Source organism: Schistocerca cancellata, chromosome 4, assembly GCF_023864275.1.
Source record: "Schistocerca cancellata isolate TAMUIC-IGC-003103 chromosome 4, iqSchCanc2.1, whole genome shotgun sequence".
NCBI classification, from domain to species: domain Eukaryota; kingdom Metazoa; phylum Arthropoda; class Insecta; order Orthoptera; family Acrididae; genus Schistocerca; species Schistocerca cancellata.
In genome coordinates this window covers 320,182,340-320,204,639 of record NC_064629.1, presented here as the reverse complement: position 1 = coordinate 320,204,639, position 22,300 = coordinate 320,182,340, and the positions used below count along the sequence as shown (strand labels likewise).

Genomic DNA, 22,300 nt, shown 5'->3' with positions numbered 1-22,300 from the left:
CGAAAATGCAGTGGTCGAAACTCGTGGCAGAGGAAAAAAGCTCGTCTTCCACTTTTTTTTTTAAATTTATTTACTGACGCAGAGGTTTTGGCGCCAGTATTTATCTTTGTTCCTACAAAACATGCCTGCGTAGTGCTACATACATTCGATGGCAGAAGTTAGTTGTGGCGGCATGTACCAACATTTTTCATAACTTCCACTTGCTTTGCACTCGATTCTAAGCCGCAGGCGGTTTTTTGGATTACGAAAACCGGAAAAAAAGTGCGGCTTAGATTCGAGTAAATATGGTAATTTGTACTGTTCGCAGGAACACACATAGGCATTCCTGAGAAATATCATCACATTGTGGTGTGCAGGGCATCTGTCAATAATAATAAGCATGTTCATTCTTCCTGCTGCACACATCTTGGCATTAAAGCTCCTAAGAGTCTTTGTACATATTTCAATAGTTGTCCAGGTGTTGCTAATAAAAATCGTAGCTGCACTGTAGAAATTTTTTACTCACCTGGTAGTTTAAAATTTTTTATGTTTATTAATAATGACAACTTTTCACTATAAGCACACAGCAGGGCCATGATTCCAACTTTCAGTACATTCCGCGTCTGCTGCTTCACTTTCCTCACTTACGTTCCTTGAAAAGAGTTCATTGCAACCTCCCACTCCCCTTCCTCCAATGGTATTTCCAATCATTCAGTGCACTGGAATCTTAAATTCTAAGTATCAGGCCAGTTTCTTGGCCCTAAATTTCCACCAATGGAAACTTTTCAACTGACCATTTCATGGAGTAATTTCATTTGTAACGGGATGGTTTCTAGGTCTTCAGGGGGTGTACACACATTTAGGTTGGCTGCACAATTAATCACACATGATGCCATGTTTGTCTTAAACTGATTTCAAGGGGCAAGCTGTTCGTGTGTGAAAAAGGCTTTTCTTATTGATGTTATACTGTGCAGTCCCCTTTGATATGTTTTCGGTCATACTATTGTCTGTCACCGAAACCTCAACCTGTTGCCATCATTATCTCCATGGGAAAAAATGGATTTTGCATTTTACTGGAGGCTTCAGGAATCCTGAACATTATGTGCATAGAAAAACGGAAACATTCTAGTGCGTGACTTGACTTGAGACATTGTAGTGAAGAAAATAAACATCATTTTATCTGCTTTTAGAAACAGCTAAAGAAGCGAAACGGCTGCAACCACACAGTACACAGAAAGTTTCCTTTTTATGTCATTGTATCATCATGAGCACTTCAAAAAATGCCAGAATTGAAGGAAAAACTGAATGCAATCTACACACCTTCAGTTTAGATAACTGTTCAGATTTTGACTTGAATGGGTAACTCTGGAGTTAAACTGAAGGTGTGTAGGCCCCTATAAACAATGAAGGATAAATGTTCTCCCATGTTAGTGCAGGACAGGGAGTTTCAGGATTTTTAAGTATACTATGCAAAGATAGTAATGTCAAGTCATATTTCTTTGCCATGTCAGTGTTTGATCTGCAGAATGTTGTTGACAATGTAAATAAGTATCAGCTTCTGTTAAATCTTCTGCTTTCGTATTTCGCTAGCCATAACTACAAACATCTTGAGCAGTGCAGAATTGAACACTTCGATAAACAACACAATGTGCTTAATTTGTTCACTTTGCAATGTTTTTTGTAAATCAGCGTATGTGACCTGCATGCAGAAAGAGGCTACTTGAAATTATTCACCAGAAACTATGACCTACCTTCTGACAATCAGAGTTGATTGTGGATTATTGACATTTTCTCTATCAACAATTTAATGCAACTCATTCAGAAAAGAAAGGACTGGCTGCAAAGTCTCAAATATGTTAGGAATTTTGTCATAGCTATGTTTCAGTTTGCATACTATCTAATGTTTATGCCTTAAAAGTGGGCAGTTTTTTAGTTTGAATGGTAGCAACAGAAAAATTTATTAAAATTGGGAATTCTGTAAAAGTGGGTTTGTTAATACTGTGTTTTATTGTATTTGAGATAAACTATCTGAAAAAAAAGAATATGGCTACATGAAAAATTTTCAGAAAAAATCAATTAATTTAGTCTCCTGTATATAAACTTTCTCGTCCATATAACTATGTTGACAATGTTTTTGTTCAGAACTGCAGTTAACTTATTTGCACAGTGTTGTTAAGAGCTATTGTTGCTACATGGTCTTACTGTGCGCCTATTAGGGATACAGGAAATGCAAGATGGAATGTGAATAATGTAAAACTAAATATAAATGGCTGTGGCAAGTCTAAAGATATCTTGAAAGTTCCAATTTCTGTCAGCCATATTCTTTTGAATAACTTTGTAATGGCAATTTGATATGTTGCTCTGTACACATAAAATTATATTGTTATTGCTATTATGGTTGTTGTTTTTGTTGCTATTATTATTATTATTATTATTATTATTATTATTTTACAGCTTACAGCATTAGCTATGCTAATGCTGGATCCATATTACCGTACAATCAAAGGTTTTGAGGTTCTCATTGAAAAGGAATGGCTTAGCTTTGGACATAAATTCCAGCAGGTTAGTACCAAACAGACCTTACAATTACAAGATTGTCAATGATGTGAGAGGGATTAGTGACCATGATGCTATTACAGGGACAATAGTCACCAACGGCAAATAGGTCAAGATATTTAGGACTTCATAAGCATTCATTGTCAGCTTAATGAACGAACTGACAACATTTAGGTCAATCTGGCAAACAAAGAACAATTCTGCTTAAAAGCTGAAATAGGTTGTAAACTGTTGTCTGGGTATTTTTGTTGCATGTACAGCAATAAAAGATGGTAAAAACATTGGTTTAAGGTGCGATTCAGAGAATGTCGCAAAAACAGACGACTACACCCCGTAAAAAAGAGCCTTCAGGGACTACAACCCGTACAAAAGAGCCTGCAGGGAAATAATGGACAAAGCTTAATAGTAACTTGTGCACCTTAAGGAGGCTGTATTTGAAGTCTACAATAATTTTCAGTCAGATCCTGGTGAAATATCTTTGGAAAATCTTGGGAAGTTTTGGTCATATATAAAGTCAATGAATGGATCTGGACCTTTAATTCAGTATCTTATGGATGCATTTGCTGCTGAAACTGAAGACTGCAGACAGGAAGCAGAAATATCAAGTTCCACATTTAAAACTTTATTTGCACACACCGTTCCAATGTTTGACCACCACAAGCTCACAAATGAGAGAGACTGATATTCTCAACCTGATATTGTTACACAACACTGCTCAAAGTGAATGAGGCAGCGCAATCTTTTTGCAGTCATATTTCACATTGAAAGCACTGTGGAATTTGGCGTTTTCCTAGCTCATATTTACCGCAGTGTAGGTTACTCCTGTTTGCAATAGGCATAAAAGGTCAGAATTATAGGCCAACCAGTTTGTCAAAGAAGCAGCATGTATTCAGAAAAAACACTCATGTGCAACAGAAATTGCTTTATTCATGCTCAACATCTTGCAAACAGTAGATGCAGGTGAACACACAGATTCAGTGTTCCTAGATTTCCAAAAAGTATTAAACTATTACATCTTCGACTACTAACCAAGACATGATTAAACTGTGTATCTTCGCACTCATGTGGCTGGCATTATGAATATTTGAGTTGTAGAACCTAATGTGTTATACTGGACATTAAATTTTCTGGATAAATGAAAATAACATCAATTGTGCCCCAGTTAAGCATAATAGAACCTCTCTGAGTCAGTGTAATAAGATTTATCAGATAGGACCCGGAATACCTGTACCATAAAATTGTTTGCTGACATACTGTTGATTACAGGAAAGTACTGTCATCGGATAATCATAAAAAAAAAAAAAAAAAAAAAAAAAAAATCCAGTAAGACTTGACTTGGACAAAATTTCCACTTGATGTAATGAATGGCACCTCTCTGTAAATGTAAAGAAATGTAAGATAATGCCTTTAATAAAGAGAAAGAACTATATTGTATCAGATTACAAGGTCAGTGGTGACCATCTTGAGCGTGTTAATGGGTATTCACAGAGTGCTGGGATGAAACAGAAACTGCCTCATGTGACCCATCCCCACTTGTTCCAGTGAAAGCTGAGGTGTCGAAAATCTTTCGTGCACACTGTGGAGTTGGCTGTCTAGCTGACATTACAGCGAATTGTGTGCCACTGATGAGGAACCCTGTCTAATGAACTAGGGCTACAATATAATGAAAGAAAACATAAAAAAGCAGTCAGGCAGCAGAGCAGATTCAAACATAAGCAATTTTAGTAATAATACCAGATACAGTAATGTTAAAGAAATGATAAAACTCGAGTTCATTTTATCGAGTTTGAACTATTTTCATTCAGGTTTGTAACAAAACGCTCTTCTCTCTCCTTTATAATGCACTCTAATTACCACGTTTGAGTTTCAACTTTTTTCACCACATGGAGGACACATTTGTTCCCCAGTCACTGTTTTTACTGCTTGTTCTAGCAGTTCTTTCACTTCACACATTTTGTGTGTTCTTGTCTTTGCTGCAACATAGCCTTCGATTCTGTCTCAAACTAACTAGGTTTTGTTTGAATCTCAGTGGTATAGAGGAATTGTTGTGCACTACCCTGTTTTGTTTAATGATTTCTATACTTCGTTTATCATGAGAATAAACCTAATGTAAACAAACACAAACACAATGAATGGTCATCAGCCGTAACTCTCGTTCACTGGTGTTGTTCCACTCTTGAAAGTAAGCCCAACTTAGGTATTAAATATCTTATTACTGTGTCTCTGTAAATGAAACTTTAATATGTTTGGATGTATTAACAGCCATCAATGTTTCTCTTAATCTTACTTTAGTTATGTAGCTTTTATTTCAAAAATCGTGTACCGTCACAGCTTCTGTAAGTGCAACTTGTGCTCTGATTGTATCTCTGTTCATACATACAACAAAAATTGATGACACCGCTTCGCAGTGAAACATACACATGGAACACTGTTAATGGCTAGAAACAAGTTGTTCTTAATGTTTTTGACAAGATTACTGAGAAAAAATCAGCTCTGACATTTTTTGAGAAACACTAGGTAATTAGTATAAGGTAGGGTATTTTAATTATACCTGTGGTGTAATCAGTAGTGTCCTAAATTGATATCAAGTGGGCTGGCACCTTAACTCTGCAATCTGAACCCAATAGAATTGATCTGGAGTAAAGTTAAGGGATTTGTTGCAAGAAATAACAAGACATGTAAGCTGCCAAATGTACTGGTACTAATGTGCAAAGCTTTGTGACACATCACTGCCGAATGATGGCGAAAGTAGCATGTCATAAAAGAGGAGGAGGAAATGTGAACTTTCTGGTGGCTTGAGATTCTGTTGCTGATCACCTTGTTATCAACATAGCAATGTTTTCCACAGTGTCTGATATGGAGGGAGTTCAGAGATTACCAGACGACTGACTGTAATAGCTTCAATGGCTTCAGTATTTAACTTCAATATTTAACTACATGGTGAAATCCCAGCAGTGCTCTTTTATGCTGCATGTAGCTCAAGCAGAAAAAATACACCTGTTAAAGTCAGGAATTTTCATCACTCTTGTTTTTAAAGACACTACTATGTTAGCTAACATCGAGAGCATGTTTTGTTTTTCATCAGATCTCCTAAAAAGCATATCACCTGACTTTTACCATTAGTTCCTTCTGTTCAAAAATTAAATGACATTCAAGGCTATATTGTTCTCTGGTCATCTCTTTTTACACCTTTACTGCAACTGTCCACATTACTGCAGGTTAGTTGGGCCAGGTGGCTGGCAATTGCTGTCCAAGTTAGATGCACTGCTGAGTCAATGTACTCTATAAAATGTATCCTCATTATCAGTCTTGACTGTACTCAAGACAGCTTAGCTTCTGCTCCATGTGAAACAGAGTGCAGTGAGGTTCCAGCAAATGCAGAAAAATACATAGTGTAATGTTTACATAAGGTTTTTTTCTTATGATGAAGGGGATATAGTAGCTCTTTCATCAGCATGCCATCTTCAAAAGTTATGTTATTATATCTTATCCATTCTGATATATCTCGCTTACTGGAATTTGCATTAGGAACTTTCCTTTTTGACAAGAATGGTATGCCACATTATCGAGAACAGTGGCTCTATTTTCCTGAAGCTGAGGAAGAGTATCTTGAAACCATTTCTCGAATGTGTTGACGCTAGTCTCCTCATGGTAATGTCCACTTTTCTTGGATTCAAAAATCCACAGCTTTTGACGAAACCTGCTTTGCTCACAGTGTATGTGGTAACCAGGCGTTTTCCCTTATCCGGTGAGCCCTGGTTTCCAGGGGGTAATCCACACAAAAACACTTGTTTAGAGGATTTTACATCATTATGTACCCAGTTGTTACTTCGAGTTTGTCCTGTGTTGAGTCACGCCTGATCCAAATAGCAAATGGGTCGTCCTTCATCTCTCAACAATTTAATGGTTCCTAGATATTGCATCCATGTCGAACATCTTAAAAGTTGTATACTTTCCTTCATATTGCTTTTCTTTCGGTCATCAACACTTTCTGAAAGCTTGTGTGCATGGTTTTTCTTTCTTGGGAGACTTCAACTCACTTATCACATGGCACACTAAAGTACAACGAACACTTGTAGATGCAGCTGTTTTGAAAACAATATCAGCCATTGATGGCTCTGGACACAACAGCTCGATTTTATACACGTTGAGAAACATGCATGTGTCTGCAGAAATTAATAACTTGCTTTGATTGCATCTTGGGTGGACTTAAAATGGACATGTCGACCTCACTCACTGTATCTGTAGGGGATGACATAATTAGTTAACTCGTAGGTGATGCTAATGGGGGAAAAATATAGCTATTGGGTAGGCACAGAAACAATGAACGCCGAATGTGATCATAGACACTGATGCTTACGCTAATAGTCAAAAACTGGTCTTTCAGATGTGATGAACTTTACATTTAGATTCTAAGATGACACACTAATGATTTACGCTTGCAATGGACGTGGCCACACTGATCAAGCGTTCCCTGTATTGTTCACCCCTCGACGACAGCACTGTGGTCACACATCTTGATGCATTTAAGGCCCGTTTCTTGTTCCAGTGAATGGAGTTTAAGTATTTACTGCCAGTATTAAGAAATGGTATGAAATGAGACAATAACATAAAATGAATATTAGGAAGGATGAACAGACTACTCAAATTTCTCAGTTTCTGGGGAAAGTGCCACGCATACACGCTGGTGTGCAGAACTTAGAAACAAAAGTAACTTTAGCATGATGTGTCGCTGCAGAGTAATTTAGCTCAATGAAACTTGAACTATACATAATAAGAACTGCTACATTATATTACAGAAGGCAACTGAAAGAAATTCGCTATGAGACAAAAAGAAATGACAGAATGAAAGACAATAATTACACAGCAGTTACCGTGGGTCATTATGGTCCCATGGCTGTTACAAAAGGCAGGACATGGTTCTTAACAGTGTGTGTTATCACCATGAAAAACAGTGCATGCTCTGCAGTGTACTTCCATGCTGGCCGCAAAGCTATTAAGGAGTTCTTTGATTAGGGCATTTCATTCCTCCTCCAACGTGGTTGACAACTGCTGGATGGTCATTTCTGCATGCAGACATGCTGCAGTGTGTCTCCCCAATGCATCCCACACGTGCTTGATGGGATTTAAGTTGGGAGATAAAGCAGGCCATTCAGTTTGCCGAACATCCTCTTGTTCCTCAGTCAAGAGCTCTTCCACTTGTGCAGTTTTGGTGGCATTGTGCATTGTTGTCCATAAAAATCTACATCTACATCCATGCTCCGCAAGCCACCTGACGGTGTGTGGCGGAGGGTACCTTGAGTACATCTATCAGTTCTCCCTTCTATTCCAGTCTCGTATTGTTCGTGGAAAGGAGGATTGTTGGTATGCCTCTGTGTGGGCTCTAATCTCTCTGATTTTATCCTCATGGTCTCTTCGCGAGATATACGAAGGAGGGAGCAATATACTGCTTGACTCCTCGGTGAAGGTATGTTCTTGAAACTTCAACAAAAGCCCGTACCGAGCTACTGAGCGTTTCTCCTGCAGTCTTCCACTGTAGTTTATCTGTCATCTTCATAACGCTTTTGCGATTACTAAATGATCCTGTAACAAAGTGCGCCTGAGTGCCTGGCTGAAAAGATGAACATAGGGAAGTATTATTGTGATGCAATAATGTAGACTGGTGAATGCAACCCAATGAAAGATTTGAAGGACAGTATGCCCATGCAACATTATGCCGCCCCACATCATAACACCTGGACCACCAAAATCAGCTTTTATGACAATGTTCCTGGGTGCATTATGTACTCTCATATGGCGACAGGTGGGACCATGTAAGATCTTGTACTTCTACTTCCCATAAAGCAATGCAGAACAGGTTTGTATTAGAACAGTCTCTTTCATGACTGAGTGCCACCTGTGTGGTGCTTTTAGTTTCTTGTTTGCAAATGAGACCTGCAACTTATTCCTCAGGTATGTGGTAGATGACCTCCGTGGTGAGTAACCTGGTCCATGATATGTCATGGCCTCTCACAAAAGTCAAAGGAGAACACCAAACTAATGACATCGCAACACTCCGATATCAATGACTACCTCAATTCCAAAACTATTGACGCTAATGGTACCAGAATGAGTGTGTTTTGTGTTCATCTATAGCAGTAGCTCTGAACGGTGATCTCTATCGAATGTATGTACTGTGTTTACAGCCCACACGAGAGTAAGAGCATTCTAAAATGTTGCAATGGAGTGAGTTGCATACAAACTATTCACTGGTGTAATGAAATTGCTTAGAATATCCATGACCAGCTAGTAGAGCTTCATGCATGAACATCCTCACATTTATTTTGACGTAGAGCCATGTGGGCCTTACAGCTAATGAACATCCTGGAAACAAGGCCAAAAAGCTACAACAAGAAAGTTATTGGACCTCTGAACCCTCAGCACTGATATTTGATCGCAACTCAGACTCCTAGTCCTAAATGGATAGGGAGATGAATGCTAAACCACAGCTACTCCTAAAAAGATCCTCTCCTGGGGATGCAGAATCTGTAGCAGAAATAAGTTGATAGAGGGGCAGAAGCTTAATATATGTGCCTTTCAAGTGCAGTTACAACACACAAAGGAGGATCTAGATAGGTTGAGGAGGATGAAGGGTGCTGGGAAATGGGAACTGGCAGTTGGTAAGGAGGCAGCTAGGATGAGGAGGTATTCAGACAGTTATACTTTGCGTGCATGTAATAGATTTGACCAACTGTCAGAGTTCAGTGGAGAGGAACCCCTTGTAGCTGTAGATGTAGGGAACATGCAGCAGTCCTCAGCAGTTAGGAGGCCTAGGTCAGATGCAAAGTCTAACAGAAAGAAAAAGGTTCTGCTGCTAGGTAGTTCGCATGATAGAGGTGTTGGCCAGCAGTTGCAGGAAGTGTTGGGGAATGAGTACCAGGTCACCAGCATTGTGAAGCCCCGTGCAGCATTGGCTCAGGTGACTGACAGCATAGGGGATTCATGTAGGAATTTTACGAAGAAGGATCAGGTAGTGATAGTGGGTGGAGCAGGGAACAGTCTCGATAGGGATGAGGAATATGATGTAGGTGGTGACCTGGTAAAGATAGTTAATCAAACTGGTGGCAGTAATACACATTTTGTGCAAATGTTTCAGTGTCATGATTGGCCTCATAGTAATGTGGCTGTTAGACACGTTAACATGGGGCTGAGGAGGACACTGATGGCAGAGGGCATGGGTCACATTTCAGTGGTACCAGTTGACTATATCAGTAGATTGTGTTTCACTAGGCATGGCCTGCACCTCAATAGGTATGGGAAGGGAAGGTTGGCAAAGCTTAAAGGTGACATTGTAGTGGGTGGTGGTGGGATCACTCATGGAAAAATTCCTGTAGTAGTTGGTGTTAGAGCTGAAATGTTTTTAGATTGAAGTCAGCTGATAGGTATACCTGCTTAAAGGAAGTCCTTCTAACTAAGGGCTCACCTTCAGAGGATGTCATGTTTACACATAGAGAAGGAACTAGCATATTTCATCAAAATATAAGAGGTATTAGAGATAAAGTTAGTGAACTGCTCATAGATGTTGTCTCAGAAATTATTGGTATATTGGAGCAACACTTCAATAATTTGACAGTTCAGAGGCTTCCTTTACCAGGATACAGATTAAATGGATGTTTTTAAAGTTCCTTGGGGGGGGGGGGGGGGGGAGTGGCTATGTACATAAAAACAGTATTCCATTTGAGTCCATAGATGTATCACGGCACTGCACTGAACAGATATTTGAATGTTGTGCAGGGGCAGTTGAATTTATCGAAACTAAAATTCTAATTGTTGTTGTTTATAGGTCTCCTAACTCTGAATTCAGAGCATTTCTGCTCAAGCTGGAGGGAGTTCTCGATTCACTTGATAGGAAGTAGCAGAAATTAGTTATATGTGGTGACTTCAATATAAATTTTGTGTATGAAGGTGCAAGAAAAAGGATGTTGATAGATCTCCTAAATTCATATGATCTGATGCAGACTATGTTTTTTCCAACTATTGTGCAGGGGAATTGTATCACAGCCATAGACAATATTTCTATTCATTCTTCATTACTAGATGGGGATTCTGTTAGTAAAAGGGTGAATGGCAAATGGCCTTTCAGACCATGATGCACAAATTTTAACATTTGAAGGCTTTTGTACTCAAACGAATGTCACATATAATTACAAACTTTGTAGGATACTTAATCCAACAGCAATAGAAAGTTTTTTAAACTTTGTTAAGGAACAAGAGTAGCAGGGTACTCATAGTGCCGATAACCTAGATGATAAATATAATATTTTTCTTAACATATTTCTCATGCTCTTTGAGAGTTGCTTTCCATTAGAATGTTCTAAACAGGGTACTAGCAGTAAAAGGCAGCCTGGGTGGCTGACATGTGGGATAAGGATATCATGTAAAACAAAGCAGAAATTACATCAAAATGTTAGAAGTAGTCACAATCAAGCTACAGTAGCCCATTACAAACAGTACTGTAAGGTGCTTAAAGATGTTATTAGGAAGGATGTAAGGATAAGTGATCATTTTATATCACACTGTTTGCTATCAAATGTACAGTACGGCTTTAGAAGTCATTTAACAACTGAAAATACTATATTCTCTTTTCTCTCTGAGGTGCTGAATGGGTTAAACAAAAGGTTTCGAACACTAGGCATATTTTTTGATTTAACTAAGGCGTTTGATTGTGTTGATCACAAAATATTGCTCCAGAAGTTGGAACATTAAAGAATATCGGGAGTAGCTCTCAATTGGTTTACCTCTTACTTTAACAACAGACAGCAATAGGTCATTATTCACAGTGTTGAGAATGGCTGTGATTTGTGGTCTGAGATGGGTACAGTCAAGTGTGGGTTGCCGCAGGGATCAGGGTTGGCGTCACTCCTGTTCCTTACTTATATAAATGATATGCCCTCTAGTATTATGAGTAACTCTAAAATATTGCTGTTTGCTGGTGACACTAGCTTGGTCGTAAAGGATGTTTTGTGCAACATTGGCTCTATTTAAATGCTGCAGTTTGACATAAGTTCATGGCTTGTAGAAAATAAACTAACACTAAATCAGAGTGAGACTCAGTTTTTACAGTTTCTAACACACTATTCAACAAAACCTGACATTTTAATTTCAGTTAATGGGCATATGATTGGTGAAATAGAACAGTTCAAATTTCTAGGTGTTCAGATTGATTGTAAACTGTCGTTGAATGCCCACGTTCAGGATCTTGTTCAAAGACTTAATGCTGCCATTTTTACTATTCGAACGGTATCTGAAGGGAGTGATCGTTCGACACAAAAATTAGTGTACTTTGCTTATTTTTGTTTGCTTATGTCATACAGTATTATATTTTTGGCTCAGAAGTGGGCGGTTCAGGCAATAAGTATTGTAAGTTCATCGCTGTCATTTCTTGTTAACAATATTAGTTTATTACCAAGATTAAGCAGCTTTCACTCAGTTAATACTCGTCAGAAATCAAACCTCCATTTGGGTAGGACTTCCTTAGCTCTTGTACAGAAAGGTGTGCAGTATACCGTTGCATCCATTTTCAATAAGCTACCACCAGAATTCAAAAATCTTTGCAGTAATCCACACAATTTCAAATCGAAACTGAAGAGTTTCCTCATGGGTCACTCCCTCTATTCTATCGATGAGTTCCTTGAAAAATTAAGCTGATTCTTGTTGTATTGTTGATTATGTGTTGACTTTTTTGGGTTCATAAACATTTCATTTTTATCTTGTTATTTCATGTACTGACATGTTCCATGACCTTGGAGATTTGCTCCTCAGTTTGGTCCTATGGAACTTGATGTGTAAATAAAATAAAATAAAATAAGACCTATTATTGGAACGGTATGTACATTTAATAATTGTGATATACGTAACTTCGTATTGCTGTTGGTTTTTCTGTATTGCTGAATTATATACAAAGGGTTTACTGTTCTTGATTGTAACAAATAGTTTGGAATGCCGATATACTCAGAGAAGACAGTGACATACTAATATTTAGTAGTATTGATGGAATTTGCTCCTCATAGTCTCCCATACTACTGTTGTTGATATGAATCTGTCAGTTTACTGAATCTGGAGGCAAAACCCTTGAATATGCCTGCTTAAAAAGATGTACCAGCCAATAAGAGTTGCAAGCAGTGGAGTCATGTGAATTTAGCATCCTCTGGTGGTGCATATGCGTGGTGACTCCCCATTAAAGACTGCAAGCAGTGCCTGGCAGCATTCTGGCTGGAGGTTTAAAAGTATCTCCTCCCATGTAGCTGTGAACGGTGTGCACTGTGCCAGTTGTGGTCGAGAAGGATGCTGTCGCTGCTACACTATACATTGGCCACTCCAGGTGCACGCATGATTTTATTCTAATAGGAGTGGACCACTGCCAGTGTCAATGTGATATCCTTCTGATGTGACCCATATACTTGTGGAATGTACCATTCTGGCCAAAATGAGTACTAAATTTGGACACTTCCCTACATTTCCTGCTCACAGGTGATAAATACAGCTATCAGACTAACTATGCATTTTATAAGAATATGTGGTTATTATAAGAAACTGCAAGCTCCCATGTTTATATGTTGGTTGTTGACTGTTCCAGCTTGTGCACCTACTTTCAGAGGATGTCTTCTACCTTTTAATGTTTCCAAAAAACTCATAAAGTGACAAATTTTCAGGACCAGTTTTATAAAAATAAAATAAAAATCTAAGCATAAACATAAGAATAAGAATGAAGCAGATACTCAAGTGCACAAATCTCATCACACACACACACACACACACACACACACACACACACACACTCTTCATCAGATGCTATCTGTTAGTGTACAGAATATAGCAACAAAGCCAGTGGTGGTAATCCTTGATGTATATCAGTTGCTCTTTTATTAACAGTAGATACTGAAGTGGGCAACAACAGAATCACGAATTTTATAAAAGTGATAATACATCTATGGCTAGAGCAATGCAACATGGGAAGTAACAGATACGAAAATCACAATCTGAAAAAACTGTATTCTTGCTGCAACCATTGTAGTAGATCATCTGCAGAAGTGAGTCATAATTGTATTCCACATAGGTTCTTAAGGCTTCTGAACCTCTTTAGGCTTCATCACTTGTGTATCTGTGTTCATGGACAACAATTTGCCAACTGCCATTCTTTTCATTACAGTCTTCCTAAACATTGCTTTTTGCATCCCATAACTGAAGTCATAGATTTATCACAGTTATGAATTTCATAGTTCTCTCATTGCACAAAGGGAGCCAGAGTGACATATAAATGTAAACATCTGATTTTTGTATTGGACTACTTTAATGAATACCTTGAGCATTTCTGTACAAATCACCAGTAGCCACAAACCAAAAGGTTATTGCCAGTCTGGCTATAAACTGATACATAGTCTTTATATTGGTATTTCTTACCAGTTCTCAGATCATTTGCGTTTGCAATATGTTCACAATCCTGCTTCCACATTCTGAAAGAGCAAGGTACTCAGTATCTATTCACAATATAAAAATTAATTCACCACAAAACACTATTTCTATTTTTCTTGTTAATTTTTTCTTTGTAAAATTTAAAAGTAGGAGAGCCACACTCACTTCTAGTTGTTCACTTTAGTCAATTTTGGAGCAATACAGTGGTTCGTGTTAACACTTCTGGCTCAGTAGTATATTACCTCAGACAGTGTACACTGAAGCACCAGAGAAACCTTTATGGACATGGGTACTGAAATACAGAGATACGTAAACAGGTAGAATATGATGCTGTGGTTGGCAACGCCTATATAAGATGACAAGTTTCTGCCGCATTTGTTAGATCAGTTACTGTTGCTACAATGGCAGGTTATCAAGATTTAAGTGGTGTTACAATCGGCACATGAGTGATGGGACACAGCCTCCCCAAGGTAGCAGTGCAGTGGGGATTTTCCCATATGACCATTTCACGAGTGTGCTTTGAATATCAGGGATCTGGTAAAACGTCAAATCTCCAACATTGCTGTGGCCGGAAAAAGAACTCGCAAGAACGGAACCAATGATGACTGAAGAGAATCGTTCAATGTGACAGAAAAGCAACCCTTTCGCAAATTGCTGCAGATTTAAATTCTGGGCCATCAACAGGTGTCAGCGTGCAAACTATTCAACAAAACATCATCGATACGGGATTTCAGAGCCAAAGGTCCACTCGTGCGCCCTTGATGACTGCACAACACAAAGCTTTACGCCTTGCCTAGACCTGTCAACACCGAAGTTTGACTGCTGATGACTGGAAACATCTTGCCTGGTTGGAAAGAGTGTGGATGGATGTGTACGGGTATGGAGAAAACCTCATGAATCCATGGACCCTGGATGTCAGCAGGGGACAGTTCAAGCTGATGGAGGCTCTGTAATTGTGTGGGGTGTGTGCAGTTCGGGACACTACATGACATTAGGCAGGTGTGCCAGTTTCTTTGGCTGTTCAGTGTATAACAATAATGGAAATTTCCAGAATGAGATTTTCACTCTGCAGCGGAGTGTGCACTGATATGAAACTTCCTGGCAGATTAAAACTGTGTGCCCGACCGAGACTCGAACTCGGGACCTTTGCCTTTCGTGGGCAAGCGCTCTACCATCTGAGCTACCGAAGCACGACTCACGCCCGGTACTCACAGCTTTACTTCTGCCAGTATCTCGTCTCCTACCTTCCAAATTTTACAGAAGCTCTCCTTCGAACCTTGCAGAACTAGCACTCCTGAAAGAAAGGATATAGTGGAGACATGGCTTAGCCACAGCCTGGGGGATGTTTCCAGAATGAGATTTTCACTCTGCAGCGGAGTGTGCGCTGATATGAAACTTCCTGGCCCGCGAAAGGCAAAGGTCCCGAGTTCGAGTCTCAGTCGGGCACACAGTTTTAATCTGCCAGGAAGTTTCAATAATGGAAATTGCTGGATGGAGCAATGCTGGGCAACAGTGGCCAGCAATGTTGCCGAGTATGTAGCTGCGATTTCTGTGGGTAGAAATGTTCCCTGGCAACACAGTCCGCTAAATAAGTGGCAATATGCAATTTTTTGTGGCTCATGTAAACATACCTTCTCTGAGAAGTACACCAGATCTACAATTCCAAACGGAAGCTAGCAGTCCATCATTAATTCTGGTGTCACTCAGCTTCTTTCTTGGCAGTAAACCACTAACCGTGTAGGGAAATTTTACTTGGTCAAAGTATTTATGCTTCAATATAATACAGTGGCAGTTTTCCTCCCTCTGCAGTAACTACTTACATCATGGTTATTCTTTGTGTTAAGTCTTCAGTTTTTTATAATGAGATACTTGTCCCCCCTTTAGCCCACTGGCTCGGCATGTCCAAAACGGTGGGCATCTCTGTGGTATTGCTGATGTGGTGTAAAGGGTCAGGGTGCTGCTGCCACATTTGGATTATGTGCCCCAGGAAGTTTGAGTTTCTTGGTAAAATCTTCTGATAGTCTATCTGCTAGTGAAGTACTTTGTCAGGTAGAGGACACTCTTCATATATAAACCTGTGACACCAACTGATATTCCCATAGATTTTTTTCTGTGCGTTATATTTCAGATATTCACAATGTCCAAGGGCCTTAACAGGATTATTTCTCAAGAGACAGGTTTCCCATCTTTCCTGTTATCGTGTAAAAAGAAAAGAACTGTAACTTCAAGTTCAGATTATTTCCCAGCTTGCGGCCCTCTGTAGGATTTCCTTGATGAAACAGCAGTTTGCAGCTTATTCTCCAATGCGATTCAATGTTACACACTTGAGTCATCAGAACTGTACTTTTTACCAGATTTTGTAAAAGATGTGCTCTTTACACTACGAATAATTGAGAGATTGAAATTTGTGTCACAGCTGTGCTGGATTTTGAACTTAGTTGATGATTTTCTTTCGATGTTACCACTCATTAGTGAAGACTAAATTTTACTCTTTAATTAGAGAAGAACTATGCCTGTCCTGTATGTAAAATAATGGAACTGTGAGAACGATATTAGTCACTACCTAAATGAAAGGTTAACAATCAGACATTGTTACCTCATACACAATGATTAATTTCCAAACACCAGCAGTATTTGAAGAAAGCATCTTCGGTGGTCACTGTAACAATGTTTTTTTTTTTTTTCTCTTACAATCTTGACTGTTCTGATCATGAACAGTTCCCATGCTATCATTTTGTGATTTCTATAGGGGTTGTTCTTTTTCAGCTATATGTTTTGTTAGTTTAAATAGTGTGTGGTTGCTGATGTTTGTCAAGTCATTTATTATGTGGTTCTTTTCCATTATCGCTTTTTGAATTTGGAAGTTTTCTTATAGATTTAGGATATGTTTCTTGTTCCTCAATGTATTTTCGTGTCCTTTCTTATGGTGATAGTGATGAATTTCTTGCCAGAGGTGTTCTGCAAATGTTGAGTGGCTGGTGCCATATTTCTATTCTCTTTTGTGTTCCTTGTATTTTATTTCAAAAATTCTGCCTGTCTGTCCTAAGAGCAGAGCATCACAGCTGTTACACTGGACTTGGTAAATGCCAGATTTTTGTAGGTTGTAAGTCTGATCATCCTTATTTTTAGACATCTCTGTATAGATTTGTTGCTGTGGTACACTATTTTTATTCCTTGTTTCTTGAGGATGTTCCCAATTCTATATATCAGCTTGTTTCCATATGAATGCACCAGCTTGTCTGATGAGTTTCTGTGTTCTCTTGTTGTCTAGTGATGGTGATGTTGGTGTGTGCGTTTCTGGCGAGTGATGTGGGTCTCTGGATTTGTGTGGTGTTTTGTTTTTCTGGATTTTCTTGTTCAGTTTTGTAACTAGGAATTCTTGGTATCCATTATTTTTTGCCAATCGGAGGTTGTCATCCATGCATCTCCACCAGTACACTATATTGTATATTTTCTGGGAAATTCTTTCTTCTATTTTGTTCATGAAGATACTTGCTAACTATCCTAAAATTGGGTATTACATTGGCAGTCCTTTTTCTTGTAAGTAGAATTCTTTATTGAATTTAAAGTAATTTTGGTCAGTAATGTGGTGTAGGAGTGTTTTTATCTCTGTTCTGTGTGCTTGTGGTAACTGATGGTAAGTATGTAGGTCATGTTCTATTATCTTGATTATTTCTTTGACAGATTGTGGAGTTCATGTTTGCTACATCAGATGAGACCAACATAGCTGTATCTGGAATATATGTCTTTTATGTGGTTTATGAGTTTTTCTATGTTTTTCGCTGTTCTAAATGGAAGCCTGTAGTTTACCTCAAAATCCAGTGGCTATATCTTGTTCATTAGGTTGTGTGTTGCATGAACAAAAAAAAAAAAATCCAAATCAGAATTGACAAGCACTGTTATTCATTTAGTCTTCCATAATATAGCTTTTCTCAACAACTGTAATGTACAGTATGGCCAAGTTCAGTTTTTAATTATATATTCAGGTTGTTGTATGTAGAAACTAATCGGTGTGTTTTTGCATACATGCTAAGCAGTGTGCCGTAGAAATGGTGCAATAAACAGTTTTATTAGGAATTATTTTTAAGCTTGGATACATCTTTCTGAAACTTGTTTTTGTTGAAGTTGAATGATAAGTGATTTCACTGTGGTAAGGTCAGCTAGTGCAAGGCTGATCTAAAAGAATTTTGATAAACCGTGCTGAGACAGTTTAACTGCATTATTGAATGAAATAGTCATAGCATGTTTCTCTCTCCTTGCTTACTTGAATTACTTCCTTGCTTACTTGAATTAATGTATATTCTCTTTTTATGAACTACATTATCATTGGATTTAACAAACCTCTTGTTTCAGAGGATTGGCCATGGTGATGATCATCACTCTGATGCAGACAGATCCCCTGTGTTTCTCCAGTTTATTGATTGTGTGTGGCAGATAACAACACAGTTTCCAAATGCATTTGAGTTCAATGATCACTTTCTCCTAACTATACTGGATCATCTCTACTCCTGCAGATTTGGCACATTTTTGTATAACAGGTTTGTTAATTTTGTGGTGTTAGTATTTTTAATGTATACATGTACATCATAGTTTTAACCAAAAATTATCCAGATTCAATAAAACCTCTAAGCCCAGATCAGAAGTAGATATTCATTCGGGGCATTTTTTAATTTTTTATTTTTTTTTTTTTTTATTTTTTTATTATATATATATATATAATATGTCTTGGTGAAATTGTATGCCTATATGCCTTTTTTTATTTCATACTTATTAGTTTGTGAATATCAACTAGAAGCAGTCCTTCATTTCCAGTTGCTTTACCAGTTGGAGTTATGTTGAATTGACAATATGGCATTGGGAAAATAAAAGGGTGGGATAGTGGCAGATTGTAACTTTGAACCAGGCTGTGAAGCAGGCCTTCATAGGTTAGGCTGTTAAATCATGCAAAAGGCAAGAGTCTCTGATAGAATTGCAGTACATTATTCAGTTTTAATGTGCCAGGGATTTTCAATATTTATAAAGTAGAAATAAGAATGATGATGATGATGATAATAATAATGCTAGTGAGTGCCTCTGAATGAACTAAAGAATAGCGAAGCTGGAGATCCTGGCAAGAAGAATCCTACAAAAAATCATGGGTACAATGCAGAATGTAGAGATGATCTTGGAAACGGTGAGGAAAAGGAGGTGGATATTTCATGGATACCTGTACAGAATGGAGCAAAATAGAATATGCAAACAAATATTGTTTATCTTCGGAACAAGACGATCACAACCACCTGGATTAAAGCAGCTTGGAAAGGTGCTGATAGTCCTTATCCTAGAGTGGAACGTGTTTCAAAACAGAATACAAATTTTAGAAAGGTTTCAAGTCTAAAGAAAAACATGGAAGAAAGAACAAAAACAGTAGCTTAGGGGTCTTGTATTACAGTACTGTTGAACTGTGCTATGTCATGATGGAACAAATCCATATTCAGTCCTTTGTCACTTTTTTTTTTACAAATCTCAGAAATCTCGGGAAGTCATAGTATAACGTAAAACTCATTTGTTACTTCCCTGTCATAATGTACAGTTGTGTTTCCATCTACAGTGTAGATAATGCACACCATTGTACTGCCCACACTTCTGGCTTGCTTGACTTGCTTTTGTTAAATGAGCATCGCCAAGGAATATTCAGATGCATTGCTATTGCTTTCTCCATGTGTCAAATTATTAGAACTTTGTTTCATAACTAATTCAGTGTTCAGTAGCATTTTTTAAATCTGTTAATAGTTAGTATTTCAAGCAACTGTTGATTGAACTCTAAATGTTGAACCTTGTGTTCATGGGTTAGTTGCCATGGGACAGACGGCATGGTATGTGCCATCTGTGTACTTTTCCAGTCTGATGTCTGTAATGTCATATCATAAAGATAGTAACTAGTGCAGTCCCAAAAGTACATTTGCAGTTGTAGACAGATTTCATTTATCCCGTTTTCTGTGCTGTACTCATAAGTAATTTGGCTGGTTTTATATTTTTGAACATGCATTTTTATTTACATTTAAGTTAAGTTTTAATCTAGAATGTTACCGGAAATTTCAAGGTTTGGCAGAGTGTGTACTGGAACATAGTTCACTGTTACCTAATATCAGAAACATAGCCATGTCCATTGTCTCCATCTAATGGACAAATCACTACCACCATCACCACCACCATATGCACACCATGTAAGACACACGCCAGAGATGTTGGGAATTTAATCCAATACATTGGTACAAGACCAGTGGGCCTAAGGCTCACACCTCTCCCATGCCTAGTCAAAAACTGGAGATGAAAACTTCTCCACTATCAGGTATCAAGGTGGCGCCCTCCACATCAAACTGACCTCGGCTATGAAAGTGGCTAACATAATACAAATAAATGGTGGGAAATGATCTCTCTCTCTCTCTCTCTCTCTCTCTCTCTCTCTCTCTGTGTGTGTGTGTGTGTGTGTGTGTGTGTGTGTGTGTGTGTGTGTGTGTGTGTGTGTGTGTGTCCACAAAATCATGTTCATGACATGGGATACGAGTTACAGCAATGAATCGTTGAAGCATAATACTGTTTCTTGCATTGACTATATGACAGAATACATAAAATACATATCTACATTACAGTCATTCAAAATCGACATATTAGACTAAATTAAAGCTACACGTGACATGAATTGGTCTCCATAAATTCAGCAACAGAATAAAAACAATGCTGGAGCAATATACTGTTAACTTTCTTCCTGAAAGAGCTTTTATTATTCTTGACTGAGCAAGGTAATTTATTATAATGTATGCTGCCTATGTGCCTCACACCATCATGTCATTTACTGAGTCTCTGATTATCTAGATGAATGTTGCTTACACCGCGGGTGTCATGATCATGAATGTCATTATTTGTTTTGAAGAGAAGAAGATTCTTACTGACAAATGAAACAGCCTCTAGGATGTATATACATGGTACAGGTAATATTCTGAGTTCTTTTAAGATTGGTTTGGTAGGTGTGTGCAGTGGCAATCTTAACATGACCTTGACAATTCGCTTTTGCATAATGAATATTTTCCTATTTATTGCCCCCCAGAATGGAATGCCATATGAAAGGCCTGAGTTCACTAGTGCAAAGTATACAGTTTTGATGGTGGTCACATCACAGTTTTGGCTAAGAATTCTGAAGGCATAGCACAGGCTACTCAAAGTGAGCAGAACATTAGTATGATAAAAAGAAAATGTTTCAAAAGGCTCTGAACACTGTGGGACTCAATATCTGAGGTCATCAGTCCCCTATAACTTAGAACTACTTAAACCTAACTAACCTAAGGACATTGCATACATCCATGACCGAGGCAGGATTTGAACCTGTGACCATATTAATATGATCAAAATATGATAAATGTGACATAAATGTCAGTCACAGTGATGACAGTGTACAGCATACATGACATGCTTGCAGAAAAATAATTTAGAGATTGTTACTTTTTTCAGGCTTTTTTTCCATTTTTAAGTACACCTGTCCTTGAAGAGACAGCATATAGTATATAAAATGAAGCTCAGGTTACCCTTTTTGTGAAATAAGGAAATTATTGAAAGTGGTTTTGAGTTACTAAAATCAGGAATAGATATTGAATATTATTTGGTGTTGGGCATTGAGTGTTTCCGGACACCTATCAGGGTTGATTGACAAAAGTTGTATCAATTTAAATACTAATTATTTGCCTTAAAGAAAAGTCTCAGTGGGCAGTTCAGCAATTTCATCCAATTGCTAACAGTCCTAAAATGTTATAGCTAAGAAGTGACATTACTTATAACAGAGGAGAATTTTTCCACCTATGAAATTTGTGTGTTGCTTTTGGGCCTCAGTGTCCATAATCAGCTTTATTTTTAAGAGCCATATCTAAGTTCATCAGCAGCAGCTCTTCTCATGTTTGTAGATAGTGTGACTTACACTTGTGCTTGGTTGCATATTTCACATGCAGATTATCTCCACTCATTTTGTAAGAAAAAGTATGTCTGTGTGATGTGAAACTCCAACTAAATATGAAACACAACAAATAATTAAAGAGGGCATTTTGTACAAAGTTGCTTGTTATTATCAGTAACATGCGATTACACTATTGTGGACTCGAACAGTGGAAGCATTTCAGTATTTCATTAATCACTTAAAATTGCAGAACTGTGGTCCTCTATTTGACATACTCCTTTCACAGCTCTTGCCACAAATATCCTTGAAATGTGTGTGTTATTATTTTAACTTCTTGCCTGCTTAGTGGGAAAATGAAGTAATAACTTTATCATGTACATCAGATCAAAC

At 38.1% G+C, this 22,300-nt stretch overlaps 1 protein-coding gene across 2 annotated transcripts in view; it reads left to right on the top strand.

Annotated features, from left to right (window-relative positions):
* The window catches only part of LOC126183551 (myotubularin-related protein 2), a 204,586-nt gene that overhangs the window by 132,226 nt on the left and 50,060 nt on the right, over positions 1–22,300 (top strand). For both annotated transcript variants that reach the window (XM_049925629.1, XM_049925628.1), the window contains 2 exons: positions 2,434–2,541; positions 18,340–18,524. In XM_049925629.1, the coding sequence (XP_049781586.1) occupies positions 2,434–2,541; positions 18,340–18,524 (293 nt within the window). The remainder of the gene's footprint in view (positions 1–2,433; positions 2,542–18,339; positions 18,525–22,300) is intronic.